Genomic DNA, 23,593 nt, shown 5'->3' on the forward strand with positions numbered 1-23,593 from the left:
GTGCCGTCCAGGGCTAGCGAAGACAAAACACACTATGTATAACCAAGCCGACAAAAGATGTGTTCTGTCTACACCAACACAAACCCGCGTCCCTAGCTGTCAGTCAGCGAAGGGGACACACAAGGGGATCGACGGGAGAAGAAAGAAGCCCTTCCTCAATGACACATCACACTCTCCTGATTTTCAAAAGTGACAAGTCTTTTGAATTTCTGGCCTCGCAAGACAGAGAGCCTGATGATGACTTGAGGAGTGTTTCTTTTAGTTTCTTTGGCAGCAGCCGCCATGAAATGTCACTCTGGCTAACCTTGAAGCTCTTTTTTCCCATGTTGTTTAATGCTTCCAAGACTATGGCAACCAGCTGCTCAAAATGGTATGGCATCAACGCCCTTTAAGTCAGATAAATGATTCTAGAAATACTTCCAGGTACAAAAATGTGCATTAACATGTGCATGCCCTCATACAGGCACGTGCGTGTACTCATACACAAACATAACGCCCCACCAACCACAAGCGCACACTCCCTCACTCCCTGAAGCGTAAAGTAAGACCATTAATCCAGGCACACTGAGATCCAGCTTCTCCCCAGGTTGATCAGCGTCCGTGGAGGAAGACGAACATTCTGACATATTTGTTTTTATTTTATTCCCTGAGAAAAAGGCCTGCCATATGGCAGCGCCCAGGAACAGATGGCGATTGCCCACTTCCTGAAAGCACAAGTGTCTATTGCCGCAATTTAAGGAGCCGCTCAAGCAAGAGAATGCCACAGACTGGCATTTTTCCACAAATTGCTATTGTTATGGACCTGAGGGGTAACAGCAACAATGAGACAATGCAAAGGAAATGCTTTAGTGTTCAGTAGTTACAGAGCAGCTTACCATATTAAGCTTCCAAATCTATGGGTCAATGCTACTAGTTCTCTCGTGTTGTCAATGTGTAAAATAAAATTGTGAGGACAAGTGTTAACTCAGATTATTGCTGTAGAAGCACCACAAGGCATTTCATAACTAGCTTTAAATATTTTGGTTGCCAATGTATGAAGTCTTCATCATGTCCCACAGTGGAACGGTGTAAGCATGAATGTCCTTGGGTGAGATTAGGTCCTTATGATGGAGTGGAGGAGGCACCCTGTGACACACGAAGCTTCATCTCTCATACCAGGCTACCACCTTATCAACCAGGTCAGAGGACCTTCTCTGACACACGGATGCAAAGAAACAGTCTCATAAAAGTCACCTTGGCAGATGACAGTTAAAACGTGACTTTCGATCCGTTTCGAACACAATTATTCCCAAAGATCTGTTTTATGTTCCATGGATGGAAAAGAAAAATGACAACAGTTCATTAAGGCCTCACAGCACAGTCAGAGTTGAAGAAGAAAGTGATGGACCTGCTGCCATTAATTCCAACCTACAAAGGGGTTATATTGCTTTTGACTGTTTTATACCTAAGTATGCTGTTGAAAGAGTTGTAAAAGAAGATTTCAAAGGGTGACCAAGGACAAAGTACAGTATTGTCCAAGTTATCCACAGACATCTAAACCATTTAGGATCAGTTCAAGCACTTGGTACCTTGACTAGAAACAATGGACAGCTTGTATCTTAAAGTAAAAGAGTGAGCCAGTGTGGACACATTTCCATCAGTAGAGCATAAGGATTAATACAAACCCTTGGTGCACATATTTTTTAAGGTGAAATATCCAGTACATATTTAACCTGGACATTCATGATTTTGGTTTTTAAAAACTGAACCTTGTACTAAAGCTGATTGAGACTGGTGGTGAAAGAATTGAGTGAATACACTTCAGGATGGCCGATATAAATCAGACATATACTGTTGTCCTATTAAGGATCCTTGATGATGTGGTATTTCACCTCTTTCATAGGTCAACAATGCATCAGTAGCTATCAAATAGTTTAACTGACAGCATCTCAAATGAAAAAGGTGAGAAATGTGAAGACAATGAAACAAAACGCCAACAAAAATGTTATCTATTTATGAGGAGTCAAAGGACCTGCTAACATGGGTAAAACCTGGCTAGGAGTAAGCCAGTTATTCTCCCAGTCAGTCCATCACCCATCCATCAAATCCATTTCATCAGACCTTTCATTGAAGCAGACCAACAGGTAAGTGTGCGGCTCAGACATTCAGTCTAAATATAATTTAACTTGTGAACAATTCAATCGCTAAACTTCAACAGATCACTGTATCCCACATCACCTTACCGAACCAAGCCAGTCTGCCTTGTAGTCACCTAACATGCAGGCTAAAAAGTTAGCCCATACACAAGTCATCCATCTATCCTTTCAAACAAAGAGCCTGCCAGGAAGCCAGGTCAGCCAGTCAGCCAGCCATCCAGTCAGCCAGTCAACCCTGGGGTCCTAGGGTGGCATTAATCAGTCTGGTTTCTGCTGAAAAGCTCAATCTGCAGATGATGGATGAGCCATCGTGCTGAGGGAACTGAAGTGACAGGTGACAAAGAAGGACACACACACCTGTATAAATCCACTTTCCCTCCTGTCTGGCCCCCGATGTTACACTGTCAAGGTAGCAGGGTAAAAGTGTGTATGAGCGTGTGTATGTGTGTGTGTGTGTTTATGTGTCACAGCATGTGTCCTGCTCTGCTAATGAAGTCATCTGAACAGTGATTTAACAGCCTGGGTGTAAAAGCCTACCGCCCTTAACTCATAGCCTTGCTCCATTAGAATGTGATATAAACCCTGGGCACAATAACTGTCCTGCCACTGTAACAATATATAGGAGGCCAATGGGACACGCGGCTAACTCACACAGTCTGGAGAGCGGGGAAAAAAATTACTGGCTGTGTACAGAGAAGGAAAGTCCTCCAAGGACACTAAAAGTCACAAGACAGAAAAAACAAATCAGCACAAGGTGACAATTATATGTCTTTTTGTACAGTGTGAGACAGCGACATTACTATTAATAATGTCATTTGTGTAAGATTATATCCTGAGGTTTGTCCAGCAACTGTAGGTAGCAGAAGAGTCATTGTTGGGAGGCCTCTGTGAAAACAGCCGAGGGCACTTGAGTCTGCGGTTACGCAGAAAGCATTATCCTTATCTGCACTAACAAATGGATCAGTGGATTCAACATCAGTGAGCTTATCCCATGAATGGCCTTCTATAGCTTGAGAGATATATTTGAGTCAGAGATGGATCTGAGGAAAACTTTGACAGCTTACATGTCGCCAGCCGTGAAACTAACTTCCTGCTCTGTGCGAGCGTCGTAGGCAGAACCAAAGCCATTCTCCAAATCCTCCATGAAATCTGCTCCTCTGGCCCGACAAAGAGAGGCTAATGAGGCAAGTGACAGAATCTCAGAAACTTTGATACTGTGAGATTAGGGTGAATTATATAACCTTTACTCCCCACTCCCACCCGTCCTTGTGCTGTTTGGTGCCATGTCAGTATTGACTGCTCTCTCTCCCCACGTCACTCACAGTGTCATACTCCGAGTCAAATCTATCTTTATTCTCTCTGTCTTCCTATCTGACTTCATATCCACTTCATTCAGTTTCTATTCATGAATGCCCCAACACTAATTTGGCTCAGTCAAGCAATGACAGTATCTGTTTTAACATGCAACAAAGCACCATCTAAGGGGACGAAATATGGTGTGTGTGTGTGTGCGTGTGTGGGGGAAGAGGGGGTAGAGGCATGAAGGCGACAAAGCTCGTCACAGCACCGAGCTGCGTACTTCACCCTTATTAGACCTGTGTCCTTGGCAGATGCAGAGCTTGCCCTTTGTTATAAAGGTGTGTGTGTGTGTGTGTGTGTGTGTTACAATGGTGGTGATTTAGAATGGATTGGGCGTAGGCGTGGAGACAAGGTGCTGTAGCCCCATGGCTCCCTGATAGCTGGCAGCATGACAGCTGTGAATGGAGAACAGGGAACAGCCTGAAGTATTGCCATCTAATATGTGTCACATACCTGCATAAATATTTATGCCCGTTGCAGAGCCGAACAGGAGGGAGGGGGGATGGGTGGGACAGGAGAGGTGGACTTGGGGCGAAAAACTCTTCAATCAGGTGACACTGAGATCTGAGCCAGACACTCTTTTTCCTCATCTATAACTACTTTTTATATCTGCCTCAAGGACTCCAGAGTATCCCAGAAAGGAGGAGTTCCGCAGTTGAAAAATTCTGCAAAAGATTTGTCCATGACGATGAGTCACACATGTGCATTCACAAAGACATGAGTCAGCATATTATCGTACTCCAATATAATTTTTCAAAAGAGTTCTTTCCAAAGCTCTTTTTCTTTTCAGCAGCCACACGAGCCCTTGGTGTTTGAACATAATAAAAGCTCTGATGAGGAGCAGCAAGGCTATATCGTCCCCAATGACTAAAGCTTATGCCAAAGTTATGTCAAAAGGGAGGTGGGGGAAAAAAACTTGCTTCAGGAGTCCCAAGTGAGCACGTCATTTTGTGCAGGTAAAGGAACAACTGGTGCAGCACATGCCTCTGCAGAACGAGACTTTTAATTCAGGAAAAGACTCCTCAAAAACAAAAAACCACCAGTAAGGATCCTGATGACAACATAAAACCATTAAGAAGACACTGGCACTGGCACACACACGCGTGCACGCTGCTGTCAGTGAACATGTGTGTGTAACAAGTGACATTACTGTTTTACCTGTTGGCCAGCAGAGTTTTGAAGGTGACCTGACTCATGCCCTGATAGGCTGGCAGCAGCCTCAGCCAGTCCCATGCCCAGTCCACCACGGCACTCTGTTGATGTATGAGGAGAGCACATTGTTAGTTATTAATCAGGGTTAATACCATCAGTGCATTACCGCTCCAGCTGGGACCCACTAACAAAGGAGGAGGGGGGTCCCCAGTGCAGGCCACCGACACCGGGCGATCAATCATGTCCGCACAAGACGGTTTTTATTCCAATAAGACAGCAATTAATTTATAAATCCATTTGGGGGGATGTAGCCATCATTTATAGAAAGATAAATCAATTTTGGGAGGGAGTCGTTACTCTTCTGACCGCTCTGCGATTTTTTTCTCAACGCTAACCCCCCCCTTCTCTCTCTCTCTCTTTTACTATAACACACACATGCACAAACACATGAGCACCATATTGGGAAAGCAAATAAAAATCAGATTGCTTTGATTGCCAAAATGTCACTTTTAACTCCAGGCTGAGTTTTATTGACAAAAGTAGTAGAACTCCACTCCTTTCTTCCATCCATCCATTCCCCCCTCTGCTCTTTCGTCATAGGTGATTGATGGATGTAACTTTTTCTTCCCCTCCTCCCACCATTTTATTTGACAAACAACACAGGCACCTGAAGCGGAGAAGGCATTTTAATCATTCTCTTAATAGGGTGTTTCTATGCAAAGCTATGCAGCCTCCTGTGATAAGCCCAAAACAGGCAAAGTCTTAGGATTAAAATGTGTCTGTTTGAAAAAAAACAAATAGTGTCAACATTACAAGGGATCACAAATATATAAATATTGTATATTTAATCCATTTCTAAATAGTAGAAAGAAACACACAAACATGCATTGAGGAAAAACTCGCCTTTGTAGACTGTTTTATGCGATAGCAATGGTGTTTCCCTTGTACGATTAAAAAGTGGGAAAGCCGACAACTCTCTCATTCAACTAATAAAAACCTGTAGGTAGACGTATCTCCTTTAAGTATAGAAGAAAATGGAATGATTAATTTACCACCATGGTGACACTCCGGGGGATAAGCTTGGGGTAAGAGGGTATACGGTTCAAAGCCCACAAAGAAGTGCACTTCAACGCTGCACACTCCTTTAACGTTACTCCCTTTTTTATGTAAAAAGGAAAACTTTTCTCATCCCGTCACCTTTTCAGTGTTCTTTTTCTCTATTCCAACCTGACTCCTGCCTGGAAAAGGCAGCGACCTATGGAGAATAGGGAAGCCGAGCCTGCAGTAAGACCTGACAACTTCAGAGACTGCCACAGTATCCAGTTCGCTAGAGACTCAAACAAGCTCCTAACCTTCAACTTTAAGCTCCTGGCCTTATGAGAAAGTTAAAACGACACCGACATGAAGACGTGAAAAGACTCAGATAACCACCGTGACATCAGACGTTTCATGGAGCTAAAATACATAAGAAAAAGAAAAGATTTGCTCCAGAATGCCATGATAAATGTTTGACAAACCTGATCCAGCTTCTTCTTGCCAATGTGGTCAAATTGGTGGAGAGGGTTGAAAGAGGCTGCGTTCACAGGACTTTCGGAGCCGAGGACAAAGTTCACCAAGCCAGGAGGGTCGTTTGACGAGTCTGTGCCCCCACACAGTTTCGACAACAGCTCCTGTATCCAAGACAGAAAGAAAAAGAAAACAGACAATTATGACCAGGTCAAAACTTTAAGATTTAAAAACCAAACCCTTTTAAACTGAAAAAAAGCAAATACTCTGAATCATTTTTTTATATTGCAATTAAGACAATATTCCTCAAAAGTGTTTTTTTTTTACTGACATTTAGTTTGACTGACCCAACAAAAACATCAATCTAATCAAGTCGTACTTGTGCACAGAATAGTCTCTGTCCACCTATTCAGTTCTGATATAAAGTAATGGGAACTGAACAAACGTTGAAACAAAAGTTTTTGTTTTAGCATCATCCCCAGTAGTTACTTAGCACAGGTGCCTACAGGATGGACAGTATAAAGTAATGAGCGTGTGTACAGTACGTCTCAATGAGTGTTTGTGTGTACACGGGCATCCTGGTGTGAATCTTCTATATTCCCATCCGTCAGCTTGACATGGCCTCCGAACCCACTCTCCCCTCCACCTCACCAGCAGCTCACTCTGTCCCTGACCTGCGTGTTCTTGTCTCGACCTTGGGTGGGTAGAGATACTCCAGCTGCCAGCGGGGTAACTCCGAGCCTGCTCGGGAATCCCATCCACGCTCTCTCAAATTGCTACATAGAGTTATAGCTGTTTATGGATTCCATCAACAGCAGCATAATGTATATGGTGCTTATATTTGTGTTAGTCCATGCTGTGTCCTAATAGACAGTCTATAGGTCGACCATGTCAGTAACTCTCACACGAGCAACTAGCTCTTTTACTGCACCTATGAATATATATGAAAACAAAACTACTCTGTGAAATAGACAACCACAGACTATAACAGACAAATGACTTCACATTGTCACAAATGAGTGAATCAATAAATCACCAGAAGCCCAGATGATGGCCGGCAGTCCAAATGATGCAACGTTTCTCCCCTGGAAGTATAGATATTATTTTTCCTCCCTCGAGGACAAAAATATACTGATGAGTTTTAGACCACGCGTCAGTGTGAGGTCTCTGCATCAAAAAAGATTAATTCAAATCTTCAGAAGCGCCCGGTAAATGTCTGAGAAACAGCCGTTACTTTATTTCACAATGCCAAAACTGTAATTCTGACTTAGCACTTGATTTAAAGCCCTGTTGAGGCTACAATAAATAGGACTATCAAAACACATCAGTTGTGTTTTATTATTCCATTACTTAGGCTGCTTCATCTTCATGATAATGGGGACCATGAAAGATAAGATTTGACAGTTGACTTGTTCCACACTGTGTAACAGGCTGAGCAACATTTAAACAACACGGTCCTTGTGTGCATTCACATGAGAATTTAAACACATATTCAAAAGTAACTTAAACGTTTCTTTCCCCAGTAACTAATGACTTTCAAGTAACTCAATGAATGAAAGCAGTAACCAGTAACTGTAACAAGTTATTCATTTTCAGTAAGTTCCCTATGAGGCTGGACCTTAACAACCGGGATGAGTGTGACAGACATGGTGGGAAAGTTGGAAATTATTGAGGAACACATTACTGCACTGTTGGTTTATTGACAGATACAAAATATAGTAAAATCTTCTTCAACTGAAGGAGCTATTGCAATAGTAATATGTTCATGGAGTATACAGTATGTGATACTGAGTGCAGACTAGCATTTGTTGGTGTCATTTGTTCACATGTTCCTTTTTACTGTACTTTACAAGAGTCTGCTACCAATGTAAAGAACTTTTTTCTAAACCAGCTGTTTATTTGAACGCTCTATGTCTCAAAGCCCAGCAGCTATCTTCTGATGACAAATTAACATCTGGGAGCAATAGCCAATCATTTTTGGCGTCTGGTGTAGACAGGAGATATTCGGGCCAAGACTCCATCTTCTGATCGCCGTACATTGTTTATTGTCTCAATAGTTTCTTTTATCACACAAGTCAAACATTTCACCACACAAAAACACAAACAACGACAGTTCTCTGTAGGTGTTTTAGGGCCAGACGACATTTTGTCTATCATCACCTCTCTGCATATGAATGCTGATAAAAAGCACATAGTCAATGCATTTTGGTCAATATTCCACCGCTTTTGCTTTCCACACAGACCATCTGCCTGCTCAAACGAGATTGGTCAAAAAAAAGAAAAGGGAGCCAGCAGGCTTACAACCTGAAAATCTTGTCCCATGCAGAATCTGTTTAGGGAAATAACTTTATTAATATAACATATACTGCAAATGTATTTATTCCAATCAACTTGGGCACTTTTGAGAGAGCTTGTACTTTTTGTTTTGTAAATCTTTTCCTCTGAAGTAATTAGTTCCAAAAGAGTCACTGCTCTTCCTCACTGTGGCCTCCTCCTCCAGAGCATTACGCTATAACTCTAAAAAACTGTATGGGGCCTCCCTCTTCTTTCCATGTGGTGAACATATAACACAGGAAATCACTGTAGGTTTGCACCCTTGAGGTCACCTGAACAACAGAAGATCAGAACAAGCAGACTGCACACAAGCAGCACCCGACCACCAGCACCACCATCACCCTCTGCCTCCCCTCCTCCTGAACAGCCTGCGGCCTCAGGCCAGCAGCCACCTAATTGCTGGGGAGAGGGAGTGCTTCCCTACCTCATTGCCTTGGATGATGTGATAGATCTGCCTCAGGTAGTCGCTGCCACCTGCTTTGTGGCAGACCTCCAGCAGCATCAGGCCTATTTTCTGCTCAGTCAGTTCAGCCGCAGCGACTCCGCTCTCTCTTTCTCGCTCAAACACACTAAAAGAGAAACAGAGATGGGAGAAGGAGGAGGAGATGGGAGAGGAGACAAAAAGACAGAAGGAAAAAAAACAGAGTGAGGAAAAAGAGGAAATAAGAAGAGGGGAGGGTGTCAGCTTCAATTTGAACACCACCCACTGGCTGAGGAAGTATTTTCCATTTGAGAGATGCATTTTGGATACTGTTAGGACTTGACTGTAGATAAGTAAATAACATCTCCTGTGTCTAAGATATATATCTTTAGTTTTTTGGAATCACTCATTCCAGAGGGTAAAGGAACTTAAAGTGTAATTCTTGGAAAGAAAAAAAATTCTCTGTGCTTCAATATCTTTCTGAATTTCACAGAGTCCGGTCAAGGCTATCACTAGTGAGAGTGAATAAGAACAAATTACTAATGGTTACATAATAAAATAATCTTCACTTTTTTTTCATTACCATTCATGAGATCCATGTAGGGAATTTTGACCGAAGGATGTTGCGGCTCTAAAAATGATTGGTGTGTGTGTGTGTGTGTTCTTAAGAGTGTATATGTGTGTGTAATTGTGTGTCAAGGTCCTCATGCATGTACAGTCCCCAACCCTGGCAGATGCCGGCATCATTTCCCTGCCCTTCTAGTATAGATGGATATCATTCTGCCGTCCATCAAACCTTCTCCTTCACATACACTTCCTGTCATTGTTCTCTCCCTCTCTCTCTTCCCTTTTGTAATTATAAGGTGGCAGAAGTGGTGTTGCCTGTCAGCCAACCCATTGGCTGCTTGACATTGAGAGTGGCGAAGGAAGAGGAGTCCCGTCTAGTCCACACACATCCCCTTCATTGCGTTGCCGGGGCGGCCCGGCGGTGGTGTTGTCGGTTGGTGGCTGTGCATCCGTGTCAGCACCTGCACTGTATCCTTTCCTGTCCATCACTGTGCAGGTGAAGCAGATGATTGGATTCAGTCAGCGGGGTGATTAATGAGGGCCCCTCCGGATTTGGGACAGCCTATCAATCATGTCATTAGGGCCAATGTGCCCTGAAAGAGGCAGACCTCCGCCAAGGAATAACTGCATTCATCTTCATCTGTGTATGCATCCCGTCAGCCCAGCCAGGGTCACCATGATGGAGAACAATAATCTTCTCCTCTACAAATTACTTTGCAAAGACAAGGTGGGTGGCGCGGGGAGGGAGGAGGTGGGGGGTTACAGTTGGGAAAGGATGGGGGGAAAGTGGGATGAGGGAGCAGAGATGGGAGGGCTCGCGAAGGGGCAAATGCTCTTTATAGAGGGTGGTCTGTATGTGTGTGTGTGTGTGTGTGTGTGTGAGTGAAGTGCTGTTTTTTAGAGTTGTTACATCCACTACACTCTCTCCTTCTCTCTCTCTTTGTCTATGTGTCTCTCTCTCTCTCTGTCTGACAATGTATTCTGATTGTTTACAAGCCAGGCGTCACATCCCTGTGAAGGTTAGTTTAATGAATAGTAATGATCCCACTGAATGCCTCCGACAGGTGATACATAATCACTCTTCTTTCACTTTACCACTCAACCCCCCCCTCCTCACAGCCCCTTCAGTCCCGTTTTTTTTTCTTCCTCCAATTTCATCCCCTCTTCCAGAAACAGATGACATTTCCTAGAACTGGCCATAATCCACTAAGTGTTTTTTATTTATCTATATCAATCTACTTTTTTTTTTTTTTTTTAATTGTACATGTTGTGTTACAGCGCTGAATCACCCTTTTTTTACAAGGATGGATGCATCCGGACTGTTGTTATGATGAAGCGAGTGACCGGAGACACGATTTCTGGGAACGAGCAAAAACGCTGAGCCAAAGGTCACAGATCAGCCCAAAGTGAAAGCTGGTTTCCCATCACTCTGAGCCGCAGCCCACTCGGTCAGACGGCGTGTCCATCATTTACCACAACAAACACACCATCTGAGATTCATTGATCTTACTCATGGAGCTTTTTAATAAAAAATGACCTCCATGATACTATACATCAGAAGCTGAATGCTCAATTAAAAAAAGCCTATACAAGCTACATTTGTTTTCATTGTTTTATCCAGAATCTTTATTGAACATCAAGTGTCTGAACACACCATCAGTCAGTTTGATCAGTTTGAACATCAACGTTACGACTGATGAATCACTAAAATGAAGTATTAGGAAATCCACTTAATATAAAAGCTGTTTTTATCATGAAGATAATCTGGATAAAGTGCATTCTTTTTTTTTTGGAAAGTGCACATGAATAATCAATACCAACCAAGACTAATGACGGAGAATACACGTATGGCATGTATGAAAAACATTATTATAAACCCCATCAATACCATCCTGACCTTGACCTCTCACTTAATCCCTGCAGTTGACCTCTCACCTGTCGGAGCAGAGCTTCCGGGCTTTTTGCAGCTGCATGTTTATCCATTTTGGTCTTTTTTCCTCCAGAGCCTGCAGCACCTTGAGCACCGTAGGTTTGGGGACACCCTGCCAGGCACACACAACAGACCACCAAGGTAAATAAGAATGAAAATAACCACATGACAGAAATTAGATCAACTTCTACTATGATTAGAGGATGGTATCAGCGATTTTAAACATACATTAGAATCAATCTTGATTTTAAGAAGTGTTTGTACCCCACATTGTGATAAACCCCTGCATTATTATTAGTGATATCATTATTATTGTTTTCTTCCATGACCCTTAGTCCTTACTTTCGGTTGAACGTCCATGGCAGCCTGTAGGCACTCAGCCAGCAGGGACAGGCAGTCCTTTGCCCCACGATCCATGGCCAAACCACTGATCTGTTCTATTGTGCCTGGGTTCTCGAGGCCCTGGATCAGGCAGCCCAGCAAGGCCCAGAGCAAAAGGCCCACCGAGCGCAGCTGCCGGGCATGCTGGGAGAGGTGCTTCTCTGCCACTTGGAACAGGAAGCGAATGGGGAGAGGGACAGACGCCACAGCCATGGGCAGGTTGATGAAGATGAAAGACATGGCTTGAATGGCAAGAGATATTACAGCTGGAAGGAGAAAGAAGTGTTCGCTGTTAGTTTTAAAGAACAACCCTCTAAAGTTTAATAACTCTCTTGTGTTAAAAATACGACATAGGGTCCATATATACTTTTAGTGGAAGTCTCTTTTCCCTGAGTTATCAGTGGTGTGTAGTTCCACTCCTTGGGTATCTTGGCCAGGACACTTCCTGGTATATTAGGGATACCACTGTGCTCCTCCGTGACCTGCCAACCCATCACCATGGAGACCAGATGTGCCAGGAGGCTGTTGGTGGACTTGGTGATGATAGAGTGGACACAGCTGATCACCACAGGCGCTGTCTGCGTTTTGTCTGAGGAGAAAATAAAGCAGCAGGTAAAGAAGGGTGAGTGAAAGAATATTACACTGAAGACTTAAAGGTTCAGTGTGCAGAATTTAGTGACATTTAGAGTTGAAGTGTTATGTTGCAGCTAAATACTCCTCATTTCACCCTCCCCTCCCAAACATGAAAGAGAACCTGTGTTGAACTTCAGTTGTCAGGAAAACTTAAAAGGTTTTAGTTTGTCTGATTTGGACTACAGTAAAAAACATGTTGGCTTCCACTGAGAGGACCTCCCTCCATGCAAATATAAAGTATTTAGATATAAAGGGCCCGTTCTATGGTAAAGAAAACAACACTTCATACAATTTAGATGAAACCCACCAGTGACAACATCCCCAGGATTATTTTGTATTCCCTTTCACCTAAATCTTACACACTTGAAGTTTAAGTCCTTAACAACTCAATCAACAAGACTTAAATAAAAATATAGAGCTTGGGTATAAGTTAGACCATGACCCTTTTTGTGCTCTAAGAGCTCCAACTCCACTGTGATGGAGTGGAGTTTTTGTAGCTTTTGTCCTGCAATAGTACATGTGCCATCACTTTATAATTTTTTTTAAAACTGCAAACAGACAGAGAGAGTTTTTTTTTCAAAGCAGACATGTTGCCTTCTGTATTCACTTCTTTTATTTAGTTTAAAAGTATAGCTGCAGAACAAGAACACACTGTATATAGGAGCTTTTATAAGTCTTCTATTAAAATACTATTCTACTATTACTATAAAAGGTCTTAAATCATAAAACCTTTGGTCACAGACATGCCATACTATTAACATAAAAATGAAAGGCATATACAATTTCATGATTGCGACCAAATTAGAGTGGGCTACATTTTATATTGTAAGTATGTTCCTAGTAGGGTTTTAAAAGAGTGAATAGTCCATGGAGTTATTGAACAGCAGTCTGTGTTAGAAATGATTCAAATTTTCCAACAATGGGAAAACAGAGACACAGCTGCTGTTAAAATAACAGTATTTTCTTGATATATCTACTCTCACTAAAAGAAAGTAATACCAGGTTAAATTCAGATGTTCTCTATCAAAACCAGGTGGTCTGACACTAGAAATCTTAGCGCTTTCTCCAGGTGCACGGACTCTTTCATCGCTCTGCCCTTTCATATCCCGCTCACATTGATAGCGGAGCAGCTATACAACATGGTACCCATAAACTTCCTACACAGGTCGGCTGTAAAAACCAAAGTCTACAACGTGGAAAGTTATAGTACGAGAGCGGCGGCAGTGGAAGTGCCCTGAAATCTCCAGGGACGTCTGACAAATGTGTCACCTCAGAGCGATAGAAAAGAATAGGGGAGCAGAACAAAAAAAACTGTATAGCTTATCGAAGGAGAAGCACTCTGTGGCAGGTGAGACCTATTTTTCAAAGTTTTCAGACTTTATACCGCCTGCTACCGTATTGACCAGTGTATTGATTTGAAACAAGCTGCTATCGTGTGATGAAACATCAGTGTAAGTGCAGAAACTCTCAGTGTAATCTATTAAAGTTAACTCAGTGCACAGTTTAAATAGAAATGGGGGCACTGGGGGTATCCTGTAACCAAAATTATAATACAAAGATTTGGCACACTCCAATAATTAAACTAATTACCCTGTGAGGATAAATGATGATTGGATGACATTGAGAATTTCTCTCTGGCTCACTCTATCACTTTTCTGTTCTTTTCCCTCTTCCGACCCCTCCCTTGCTCCGTCTCCATCCAAATGCTCTACTCCAATCACCCTAATTTATGCTACAATAATTACCACTTGCACAGGATATAAAAATCACCAAAAAAAAAGAGCCCCATACTCCACGGGAGTTCTGATTAAGCTCTGTATCAGAGAGAGACGGAAAGAGAGAAAAGAGTTGGGAAGTAATTGCAGCCTCTGGAACAGAGTATTAAAGTCATGCTCATGTTCATGCAATGTCAACATGAGCTGTAAAAAAAAAGAGATATTCTTTTTTGGCAGAGTTAGTGTTGTATTTAGAAATATGTCTGATACATTTAGAGACATTTCATTTCCTGTTATCTGAGCTCGGTCTCAGTATTTTGGGAGACAAACAGTTTTTCTCCAATTCGTTAAAGTGAGAATGGTACTGGCTTAATATTTTATCATCACTTCATTTTGTAGCATCAAATAGACAATAAATGCAGTATTCAGGCCTTTATAAATAAAAAAACAGATAACACTGAGCAAATAAACTATAAAAGGTTTACATTTAAGTTGCTATCCTGAAGTTAAAAAAAAAATATATATATATATGATATATACCATCTTATATTACACTACAAGGGTAGTTATGTAAATGTTTAATTTCTATTGATATGAGAACTAAACTGTCATAACAGCATTTTATTTTAGAGCAAACAATGTTTGACACACATGCAGTTAGAGAGAAAGGAATATGGCCTTGAGTATTACACTGAATATCAACCCCTACACCCATGTAAAGTCTGTAGAGTGTGGATACCCGACCTGAGCCCACAAGGACCAAACAGGCTGGGTCCGGACAATTTTGAAATGAGGATGGGCTGATTTTTTATGCTGCACATGTAAGCAATTGGAGAAAACAAGTAATAACATTGTGTGTCAGGGACAGAGACAGCTTTGCCTTAACTGCATCGTGCTCGGGTTGGATTTGGACATATAAAAAACAATGCCTGTTGGGTTCAGGGTTGAGCTCAGTTAGTTTTCTCTCAGGGACCCATGCTGCACTCTTGTGTGAAGTAATGACCCCTTAACTACAACTTTAAACAGCAGCAGTTGTGACTGTACCAGCCAGTGTGTAGAGATGTTCCCATAGATGTGCCCTCTCCAGATATGGTTGAAGAGCCTGAGTCAAGGCCTTTGGAACATTATTTAGGCAGCTGAAAAGATTGAACAATGGGACTATGAAGTTGTCTCCAGCCTGGCAACTCTCAGCAGACATCTCTGAGGCGCTCTCCTGGCAAAGATCTGAAAGAGAAAAACAAATAAAATCATTTTGGCGAAGCACTTTTGGGCAAAAACACAAATAATTGCGTTTGAATTTATGAAACGTGATATTCTGGAACAATTGACAAAGACATGAAAAGGATTACTCATACGCAAATAAACATTCAGGAGTGCGTAGGTGAGTGTTTTTTAGAATAATGATTCAGAAAATATCAACCGTGTGGAGGTCAGTGGGGAAAGATGTAAAACCCAATCCTATGAAACAGCAACTTCATTTCTGTGCACAAAAACACAGTGGAAAATGTCAAGGCTGCCCAACCTGACACATGTTAACAGAAAGGGTGAACAAAAGGCATTGTGGAATAGAAGGAGGAGAAAAAAAACACATCTGTGTTAGATGGAGAAAAACCAGACTGAAAAAAAAAAGAAAAAGAAACAGATTTCAAGGCCCCCTGGCTTTAGGATCCACAGCACATGGAGACAGGAAGTGAAAAGGAAGAGGTTTTGACAGGGTGTCCTCGTGGGGGCTGCTGTCTGAGCATGGGGCTGAGGATGGAGGTGTGTGCGTTTGTAACCCATATGGATGTCTACATATGTGTGTTTTGTGTGCTTACACGTGTGTGTGTGTTAAGTTGACAGGGGTTGCTGAGGAAGGGCCCATGGCTCCAGAGGTGGCAGACATCCAGAGGTCTGTCAGTCTGCTGTGTGGGAGATGACAGCTATCTGAGCAGGAGAATGTAAGCAATGCAGCAGTCAATGAAGGGGGCGCTGTGATGGGAAAAAAACATGGCTTCCGTGTGAGTAATGGTGGACTATTTTAAAATGGCAGGGCTGCATTAGCCCCGGCATTACAGGGCCAGCAACATCAGTTAATACAAGACAGGTTGGGAGCATTGCCACCACTCAAGGTCCGAATGATTTCCTCTGTCTCCTTCTGTCAAACTTGCTCTTAAGTCCCCTACTCTCTCTTTCTCTGTCACACACACCCACAAACATACACTCAAAAGTGGTCAAGCACCCTGACCTACGATCAGTGTACTCAGCAGCATGATGTGGGTTGTACCGGCATCTTGCTCTCTGCCTGTTTGGTAATTGATCCTTAAGGAGAGGGTTATCTTGATATCACTGCTGCAGTGGTCCAAGGAAACAGGGCGACTAACATTTATTTCCACTTGGGGTGCTGGAGAGCATGGCAGGTTAACTAGGTGCCTTTTAATAATGATCCCATTATGGAGCAGCAGATGACTTCGGAAAAACAGACGACAGTGAGCTGCCACGTCTCTGCGGAGTTTCTACCGCTGCCGCGGCAGCACGCAATCAATCCAGCGTGTTTGTGTCTCAGTGTCGATTTTCTCAGTTGCTCTCTCTATTTCTCCTCACTTGCTGTCCCTCCTTCTCTGTCTCTAAGCTTATCCAACCTTGATACATGGCCAATACATACACCTGTTTATCTTCCGGACAACCAGTCAACCAGTCACAGGGGCCCTCTCTGTAAACCTCTGTAATTGGAAGCAGACACAGCGATCATAATAAAAAGGCTGTGTGTGTGTGTGTTTGTGTGAGCGTGTGTGTGTGTTTGTGTGTGTGTGTGTGCCAGAGGTAATCTATTTCCTGATTTAGGGATTTTGCAAAAGTGAAAACTGTTTTTGTAATTGTGGATGAGGTGTTATCCCTCTGAAATTACAGTTGCAGAGCTATGAGCTAGCTCTCTAATGAAATGTGTAACTTATCTATAAATATTTAATAAATTATTATGTATACATGTTATTAATCACAAGGAAACTTAATACCATGTTTTTCACAGTATTAGTTATCTATGAATAAGTTCGTCACAATTTTTCACCAGTTTCTAACTTTTAATACAGCACATAAAAATAGTAGGTGTACCCGTATGGGGAAGTGCAGTAGCTTATGGGAGCGCAGTCATTCAGTCAAGCTGTTCCTTTTGTCTGTCTGCTTCCTGGTTAATTAGCCCGTCACCATGATAACACGCGAGAGTCAGCGCTTCCAACGTTGATTTACGGCGGCGTGCGGGGAGAAGCATTGCAGAGCCTCTGAGCCAGACTCAGACCAAGCGAGAGAACGAGACAGTGAGAGTTGTTATTAATGAGGTCGCTATAATGTGAATTAATGTGCGAGTGCACAACAGTCTTTAAAGGTTAGACTGTTGCTGGTGCGGAGGAGAGAAAAAGGGAAGGGAAAATCTTTAAAGGTCAGCCCGTGTGCTCCGCCCGGGCCTGTTGAGTGTTTATTACTGCGCTCTATTGATTTAGTGATGATGATGACCAAGGTGAAAATGATGATGATGGCAAAGATGCTGATGATAACTTCATAAAATAGATAGAGCTCATCTAAGGTCTATATAATTTGCTTAGGATCTCAGAGCACCGTAATTAAGAGACTGGTAAACACCATCCCACACATAGCTCCTGCACGATCAGCTCTGTGGGTCCAGAATTGTATAAAAATCTTATTAAAGAGTTAAAGGAAGTCTTGAAGATTGACAATTAGGCATGCATATACTGTAGACTGTGTATGTATGCACTTATTGTTCCCTTATTCCATTAACATGTACCCTTTCATACTCTGAGAGACTTACGAGAGTTTTCAAGGAGTATTCTGGGCAGGTGACAATCTCCTTCCAGCAGCATTCTTAGTAGCAACTTGGGATTGCATCCAGGGTTAGAGGTCAGCAGCCTCAGCTGGCATGCAAAGGCTGACTGGCCCATAAGGCCATCTCTAAGAGTGGAAAACAGAAAGACAAAGTTGACAGTTCTGCAGTGTCAGGTGAGAGTACAGATAGCAGTGCATTTAACAAAAGGCAACAATGGAGGAAAAAAAGAGAAACACGAGGACGGTAGTCACAGTTGGTTTGAAGGACAATCTGGGAGGAAATGGTGCTCATGCCACGAGTGTAACTTCCCTCAGTGTCACTCACTCCTGATACAAGCTTAGTCTGCAAATGCCTTTACTCTCGCTCACTTATAGTGTGCACCGGGAAGGAATTAGCTCTAATCTTGGCCAGCTAAAAGCAAATTAACATTTGGGAGACAGCCAAATACATGAATATACAGCAGTACCCCACTCCTACATCTTTTGTATAAGCAAGAGGCAGCAGGCAGCTGTGGGTAATGAGCCGTATCCTTGGTGTGTGTGTGTGTGTGTGTGTGTGTGTGTGTGTGTGTGTGTGTGTGTGTGTGTGCGCGCACCCTTCACTGCCTATGCTCGTTGTTATGTACAAGCGCAAGTGTGAGAGCATGCTAACATGTGTGTGCCTGCATGTTACTTTATACATCTCAATAAAATCTAATGGAAGGAAAGGACAGAGTTTGTCTGAAGAGCGAGGAGGCGGGAGGCTGTACAGGGGGTATCTGCCCAGAAATTAAACATTCTATTTGTGCTGGAGAGCTGGAACAGGGTGCACCCTGCTGCTTGACTGAGGAAAACTATTCCTCGATCTGACAGCGCAATTTATGATGTCACTGGGACTGCAAATCCAGAAGAAATCCTCTTTTAACTGCTCTGATAAATCTACTCGACTACAGCACAGGGTCAGCTTACAGAACCGAAGCACATAGAGACACAGATGCATACACACACACACACACACGTGCAAAGGCAAAGCAGAGCATGAATGTGTTCAAATGCAGAAACACACAAAAGGCCAGAAAACATAACTTCAGATGCTTTCTTTTACAGCAATGCTAGATGATATATTTATGTGCTTTGTGATTTTATTATTGTTTTATTTAATAACCATAACAATGGCTTTTATTTTAATGGTCTGGGGAATGATCTGGCCACAGAGGCCGGGTCCTAGAAAAAGGACCGGTGGATCTGGCCACGGGCCCACTGGCAGGCCCCCTGGCGCCTTCGCATGCAGGCAGGAGGTGGGAGCAGAGAAATAAATAGGTCATAAAAATAAACTAATTTCAGCTCTCCGATACTTAGGAGCAGGAGAGCGGGGGTTAGTTTGATTTGTGCTCCATCAGCACGCAATGACATCACCTCTGGCTGTGTGGGAGATGAGAGGGGACTGCACCACGGAGGTCACAAAGGTAACTGGATGCACATGTACTCCGGCATGTGCACATCTGAGCATACGCAAGCACACGCACACCACATTCTGTTGACACCTCATGTGTAAAGCAAACATCATAAACATAAATAAAATAAGTGTCTGCGGCAACAGTAGTTTTTTTTTTTTCTTTCACAGTTTGCATCTGTGCTGTATTACCAGACTAACTCTAGCTTGAAGCTATGAGCACATTCTGGTTTTACATCTACACATTCAGTATTTGGCTCCAACTCCACACACACACATATGGTTCTCTACAAACAGTGGGTGGAGGTGTGTGTTGATGGATTAGCATACCAGAGTATGTGTGTATGTGTGTTTGTGTGAGAACATGCATGTGTACCTGCTGTGGAGACAGGTGATAGATGGTGTGATGGGTGTGCTTTACATACCGTACGGCATGCTCCGTGAAGAGGTCAGGGTTGATAGCGTTTAGCCAGTGTACAAAAGAGCTGTCAGGCTGCTGTGGCATGGATTCCTTCGCAGGATTAATCATAAATGTCCTGGAGGAAATGAGATTGCATGGGACAGCTTTTAACAATATATCTTCAATATCCCCAAAAAATCACCTGCACCCCTTTATTGCAGTAGTGCTTCAGGTAGTGATATCATACAACAAAATATATCTTACTGAATCGTAATTTACTTTTTAACATTAGTAGCCGACCCATGTTATTATAAATCTGGTGTCCAAATTCATGGTCATTTAGGAAACACTTAGTTTCAGACTCAGCTTCTAAAACCACATGACCATCTTTGAAGGACACTCAGAGAGCGCATACCTCCTCAAAGGCTAATGGCATATTTCACCATGTTAGACCCTGTTCAGACCCGGTATTAACACCCACCCTTAGTGATCCAATCACAAGAGGTCAGCTCTATTAGTACAGGCATGAATGCACCCAAATGGTTTTTGCTTTGTGAATGCAATAAGTGAGCCCATCCTGATACTACTTACTTACTTTCTCCCTCTCTTAATCTCTCTCTTTCACTTGGCCGACACACACACACACACACACACACACACACACACACACACACAAACACACAAACACACAAACAACCTCTGTTTGAATCTCTTAGGACGGATGTTAAAACCAGGTCTGAACAGGATCTTTAAGACAGTGATAAAAAACCCTGGATCCCCATCCCTGGTGGAGGTAATTCAGAGGTCATATTTCACTGAAGTTAAAAAACAGAAAACATGAAGCAAATACAAACCTATACAGCAAAGTTAGGGGTGCTGTGACAATAACGAGGACTGTCAGGAGTTGCCCACACAGGCTGTGGATTTGGTCCGGCCAGTCTGATCCCCCTGCGATTATGGCGATCGCTGGCGAAGGGTTGGCGCTCAACAAGGCCTCGGGACTTTCGCACAAACTCCACATGAGCTGCTCCACATACAGCAAAATCGCTGTGATGTCACCTCTAGGACACACAAGGAGCGAAGAGAAAAGGTGAATGTAGAGATGAAAACAGAAAAGATGAGTTGGGGCAGGAATATGTGAGAACACGTGAAAAAAAGAGAAGGAGAAAGAGGCAGTGAAAGTGAACGTCTCTGTCTTCAGAGGCTGGCACCCACCATGACATTATGACATAATCGCCTCATTGCACAACCAGTCAGACAACAGAACCTCCTGGTGATTTTACTGCTGGAAAGTTAAGTGTACTGCTGGCTTTGGATTTCACTATAAAAGTCACTGCCTTTACGTTTAAATGCCCATAAATCTGTTTCCTCAATTGGTTGGGGAGAGCTGCTCATCATCGCTCATCTCCTCATCCCTGCTTCCCTGTGGCCTTAATCGATATTAGGCACACAGAGATGGGCTGATACAGGAGAGCTGAGGTAGTGTAAGAGTCCCTGTGTGAGATCTGTACAAATAGGGAACTTGGAGAAGCTTTGAAAAGTTCTGTTTTAACTAGCTTTACACTTTATAACTGTCAGGCATTACCGAGCAACATAAACCAGGCTTTGTGATGACATCATGCTGTGCTACATGTGCATACTGTACTTCGTCTTTGTCACTCCGCCCAACGTAGGTCACAGTTTAACCTGTTCATTGTCATCATTCAGCTATTTGGAGGAGAAAAGAGACAGGAGAGACCATGACGGGGTGAAGGAACCTGCACAGAGCTGAGTGAAACTTGGCCAATGGTGATTATATTTATAAAATATACTTCATCGCCTGCCTTCATGCAGATTATACAGAGATGTATAGTGAGGACGATAAAGAGAAAATTACTCAGTTCACATCAAAGATCAAAGATCTACATTAGATCTACATCAAACCATTTTGATGGGAAACAAATACCACTCCTGAGGTTCAAAGCTCAATTTTAACAATTCACACAACAACTGAGTGAAATAAAGTATCGCTACAAGGTCCATTTAGTAGCTGTTCTGAAGCTTTTTATCAGATCACATGATCAACATCAGCAGATTAAGTTTTCTTACTTGTCGTGGAATTGTAGGTAAGTAAGTACTTTAAGCACCTCTCGTCCTTGTTGCCTTAGAAGCTGAGGTTTAGATTGCCTTCTCAACTGCTGTTGCCAAGGTCAAGAATAAACTTTGAACCTGTGCTGTAAAGCCAACATTAACAGGAAGTCTGTAAAGCTAAAGGACCTTGACGCGAGATTGCTTTCTTAATTACCATCCCATTATAATGCATGACTGCTGTGCAGCCAGGATAAAATCTTCTCTTACGGTATATACATTTTTATATTGTGAAATTGATACTGGTATAAAATGTGATTGTGTACATTTTCTTTCAATTTCATTCAGAGGAAGATAACCACATAGGTGTGTGTTGTGTTCAGGTTTAACCAGTGAATTCAATAGAGGTAGAAAATAAAATTGGTGTAAACTCTTTCAATCCATATTTGCTATTAACAAAAACATATTCTTCATCCATCCATTACCTATACCACTTATCCTTTCAATCCCAGCTGGCATTGGGTGAAAGTACTCCATGGACAGGTCGCCAGCATATTGCAGGACCACCATACAGAGACAAACAACCATTCACACTCACAGGTACACCTATAGTCAATTTAGAGTCTCCAATCAACTTGACCCCAATCTACGTGTCTTTGGACTGTGGGAGGAAGCTGGAGTACCCAGAGAAAAAACTCATGCAAACACAGGGAGATCATGCAAAGTCTACATCGATAGACCCTGGCCAAGCTGGGATTTGAATCGGCAACCTTCTTACTTTGAGGTGACTGTGCGACACCGTGAACCCATTGTGCTTTTTCAGCTTTTTGAAGCTTTTGTATGTAAAAATTCTGGAGAGTTAAAGGTAGCCCCTCTCTCCTGAAGGTCCTGAAATGCACCGTCAGAAGTGCAGCTGATATTTCCGTCTCTTTGCATAATGCACACCTAAAGGCTACTCTGACAAAGCAGGGGTGGAGGCCGATTTTCTAGAGGAGCTCAAAGCAGTTGACCAATGAAATGTCTAATATGTTTTAAAATTTGAAATGGTACAAAAAAATCTGATGGTCGAAAAATGAAAAATATACATTATTATATCAATACATCCGTGTTTCAAGAAAGTGTAAGGACCAATGTTGCAGTGTAGTAATACATTTGGTGTGCTATTATTTTAGTAGTAACCTAGTTTGTATCACAGAGAAAGAATCTAAAATGATTATCAAAGAGGTCAAGATGCTAAACGATAGAATACCTGATTTGCAGATGTCTCTTGTATGAAGGCTGGGCTGTGGTGTATCTTTGCACCAGTGTTAGTAAAGTGTCTGACAGCACCTGGCCAAGCACATCCTTAGCCAACTCTGGCAGAAGAACTGCCCACAGGTCGCTACGGAGCCCACACAGGAAATAGAACCACATCTGCACTGAGAAGGAACAGCGCTCGCCCTGTGGAGGAAAGCAGTGGATGCAGAGAGAGAGAGAGGGGGTAACAGATGAAGATATATTGTGATATGGACATTGACACTGAAGGGGAAAAAAGCAGAGAAGAGGAGATAAAAAGAGAGTGAGAGAGAAAACATGAAGGAAAAGAAAGAGGGAGACGGAGGCAGAGGCAGTTCTGTCAACACCAGGATGTCTCAGTGGTCACGCCACCTGCACTCTGCACCTGGGTTTCTTCCCCCACTGGGATTTTAGACTGCTTTAAAGTCCTGAACTGGAGAACACATCACGATTGGCACACACATACACAC

At 42.7% G+C, this 23,593-nt stretch overlaps 1 protein-coding gene across 2 annotated transcripts in view; it reads right to left on the reverse strand.

The window, feature by feature from the left end:
- Nucleotides 1-23,593, reverse strand: part of kiaa0825 (KIAA0825 ortholog) — a 118,001-nt gene that overhangs the window by 61,356 nt on the left and 33,052 nt on the right. For both annotated transcript variants that reach the window (XM_069523912.1, XM_020093598.2), the window contains exons 12-22: nucleotides 23,098-23,288; nucleotides 20,636-20,842; nucleotides 19,807-19,917; nucleotides 17,936-18,075; nucleotides 15,178-15,357; nucleotides 12,153-12,374; nucleotides 11,747-12,051; nucleotides 11,410-11,516; nucleotides 8,911-9,055; nucleotides 6,164-6,316; nucleotides 4,653-4,747 (exon numbers count right to left, since the gene is read on the reverse strand). In XM_069523912.1, coding sequence (XP_069380013.1) covers nucleotides 4,653-4,747; nucleotides 6,164-6,316; nucleotides 8,911-9,055; nucleotides 11,410-11,516; nucleotides 11,747-12,051; nucleotides 12,153-12,374; nucleotides 15,178-15,357; nucleotides 17,936-18,075; nucleotides 19,807-19,917; nucleotides 20,636-20,842; nucleotides 23,098-23,288 — 1,856 coding nt within the window. The remainder of the gene's footprint in view (nucleotides 1-4,652; nucleotides 4,748-6,163; nucleotides 6,317-8,910; nucleotides 9,056-11,409; nucleotides 11,517-11,746; nucleotides 12,052-12,152; nucleotides 12,375-15,177; nucleotides 15,358-17,935; nucleotides 18,076-19,806; nucleotides 19,918-20,635; nucleotides 20,843-23,097; nucleotides 23,289-23,593) is intronic.

This window comes from Paralichthys olivaceus, chromosome 4, assembly GCF_024713975.1.
Source record: "Paralichthys olivaceus isolate ysfri-2021 chromosome 4, ASM2471397v2, whole genome shotgun sequence".
Taxonomy (NCBI): Eukaryota; Metazoa; Chordata; class Actinopteri; order Pleuronectiformes; family Paralichthyidae; genus Paralichthys; species Paralichthys olivaceus.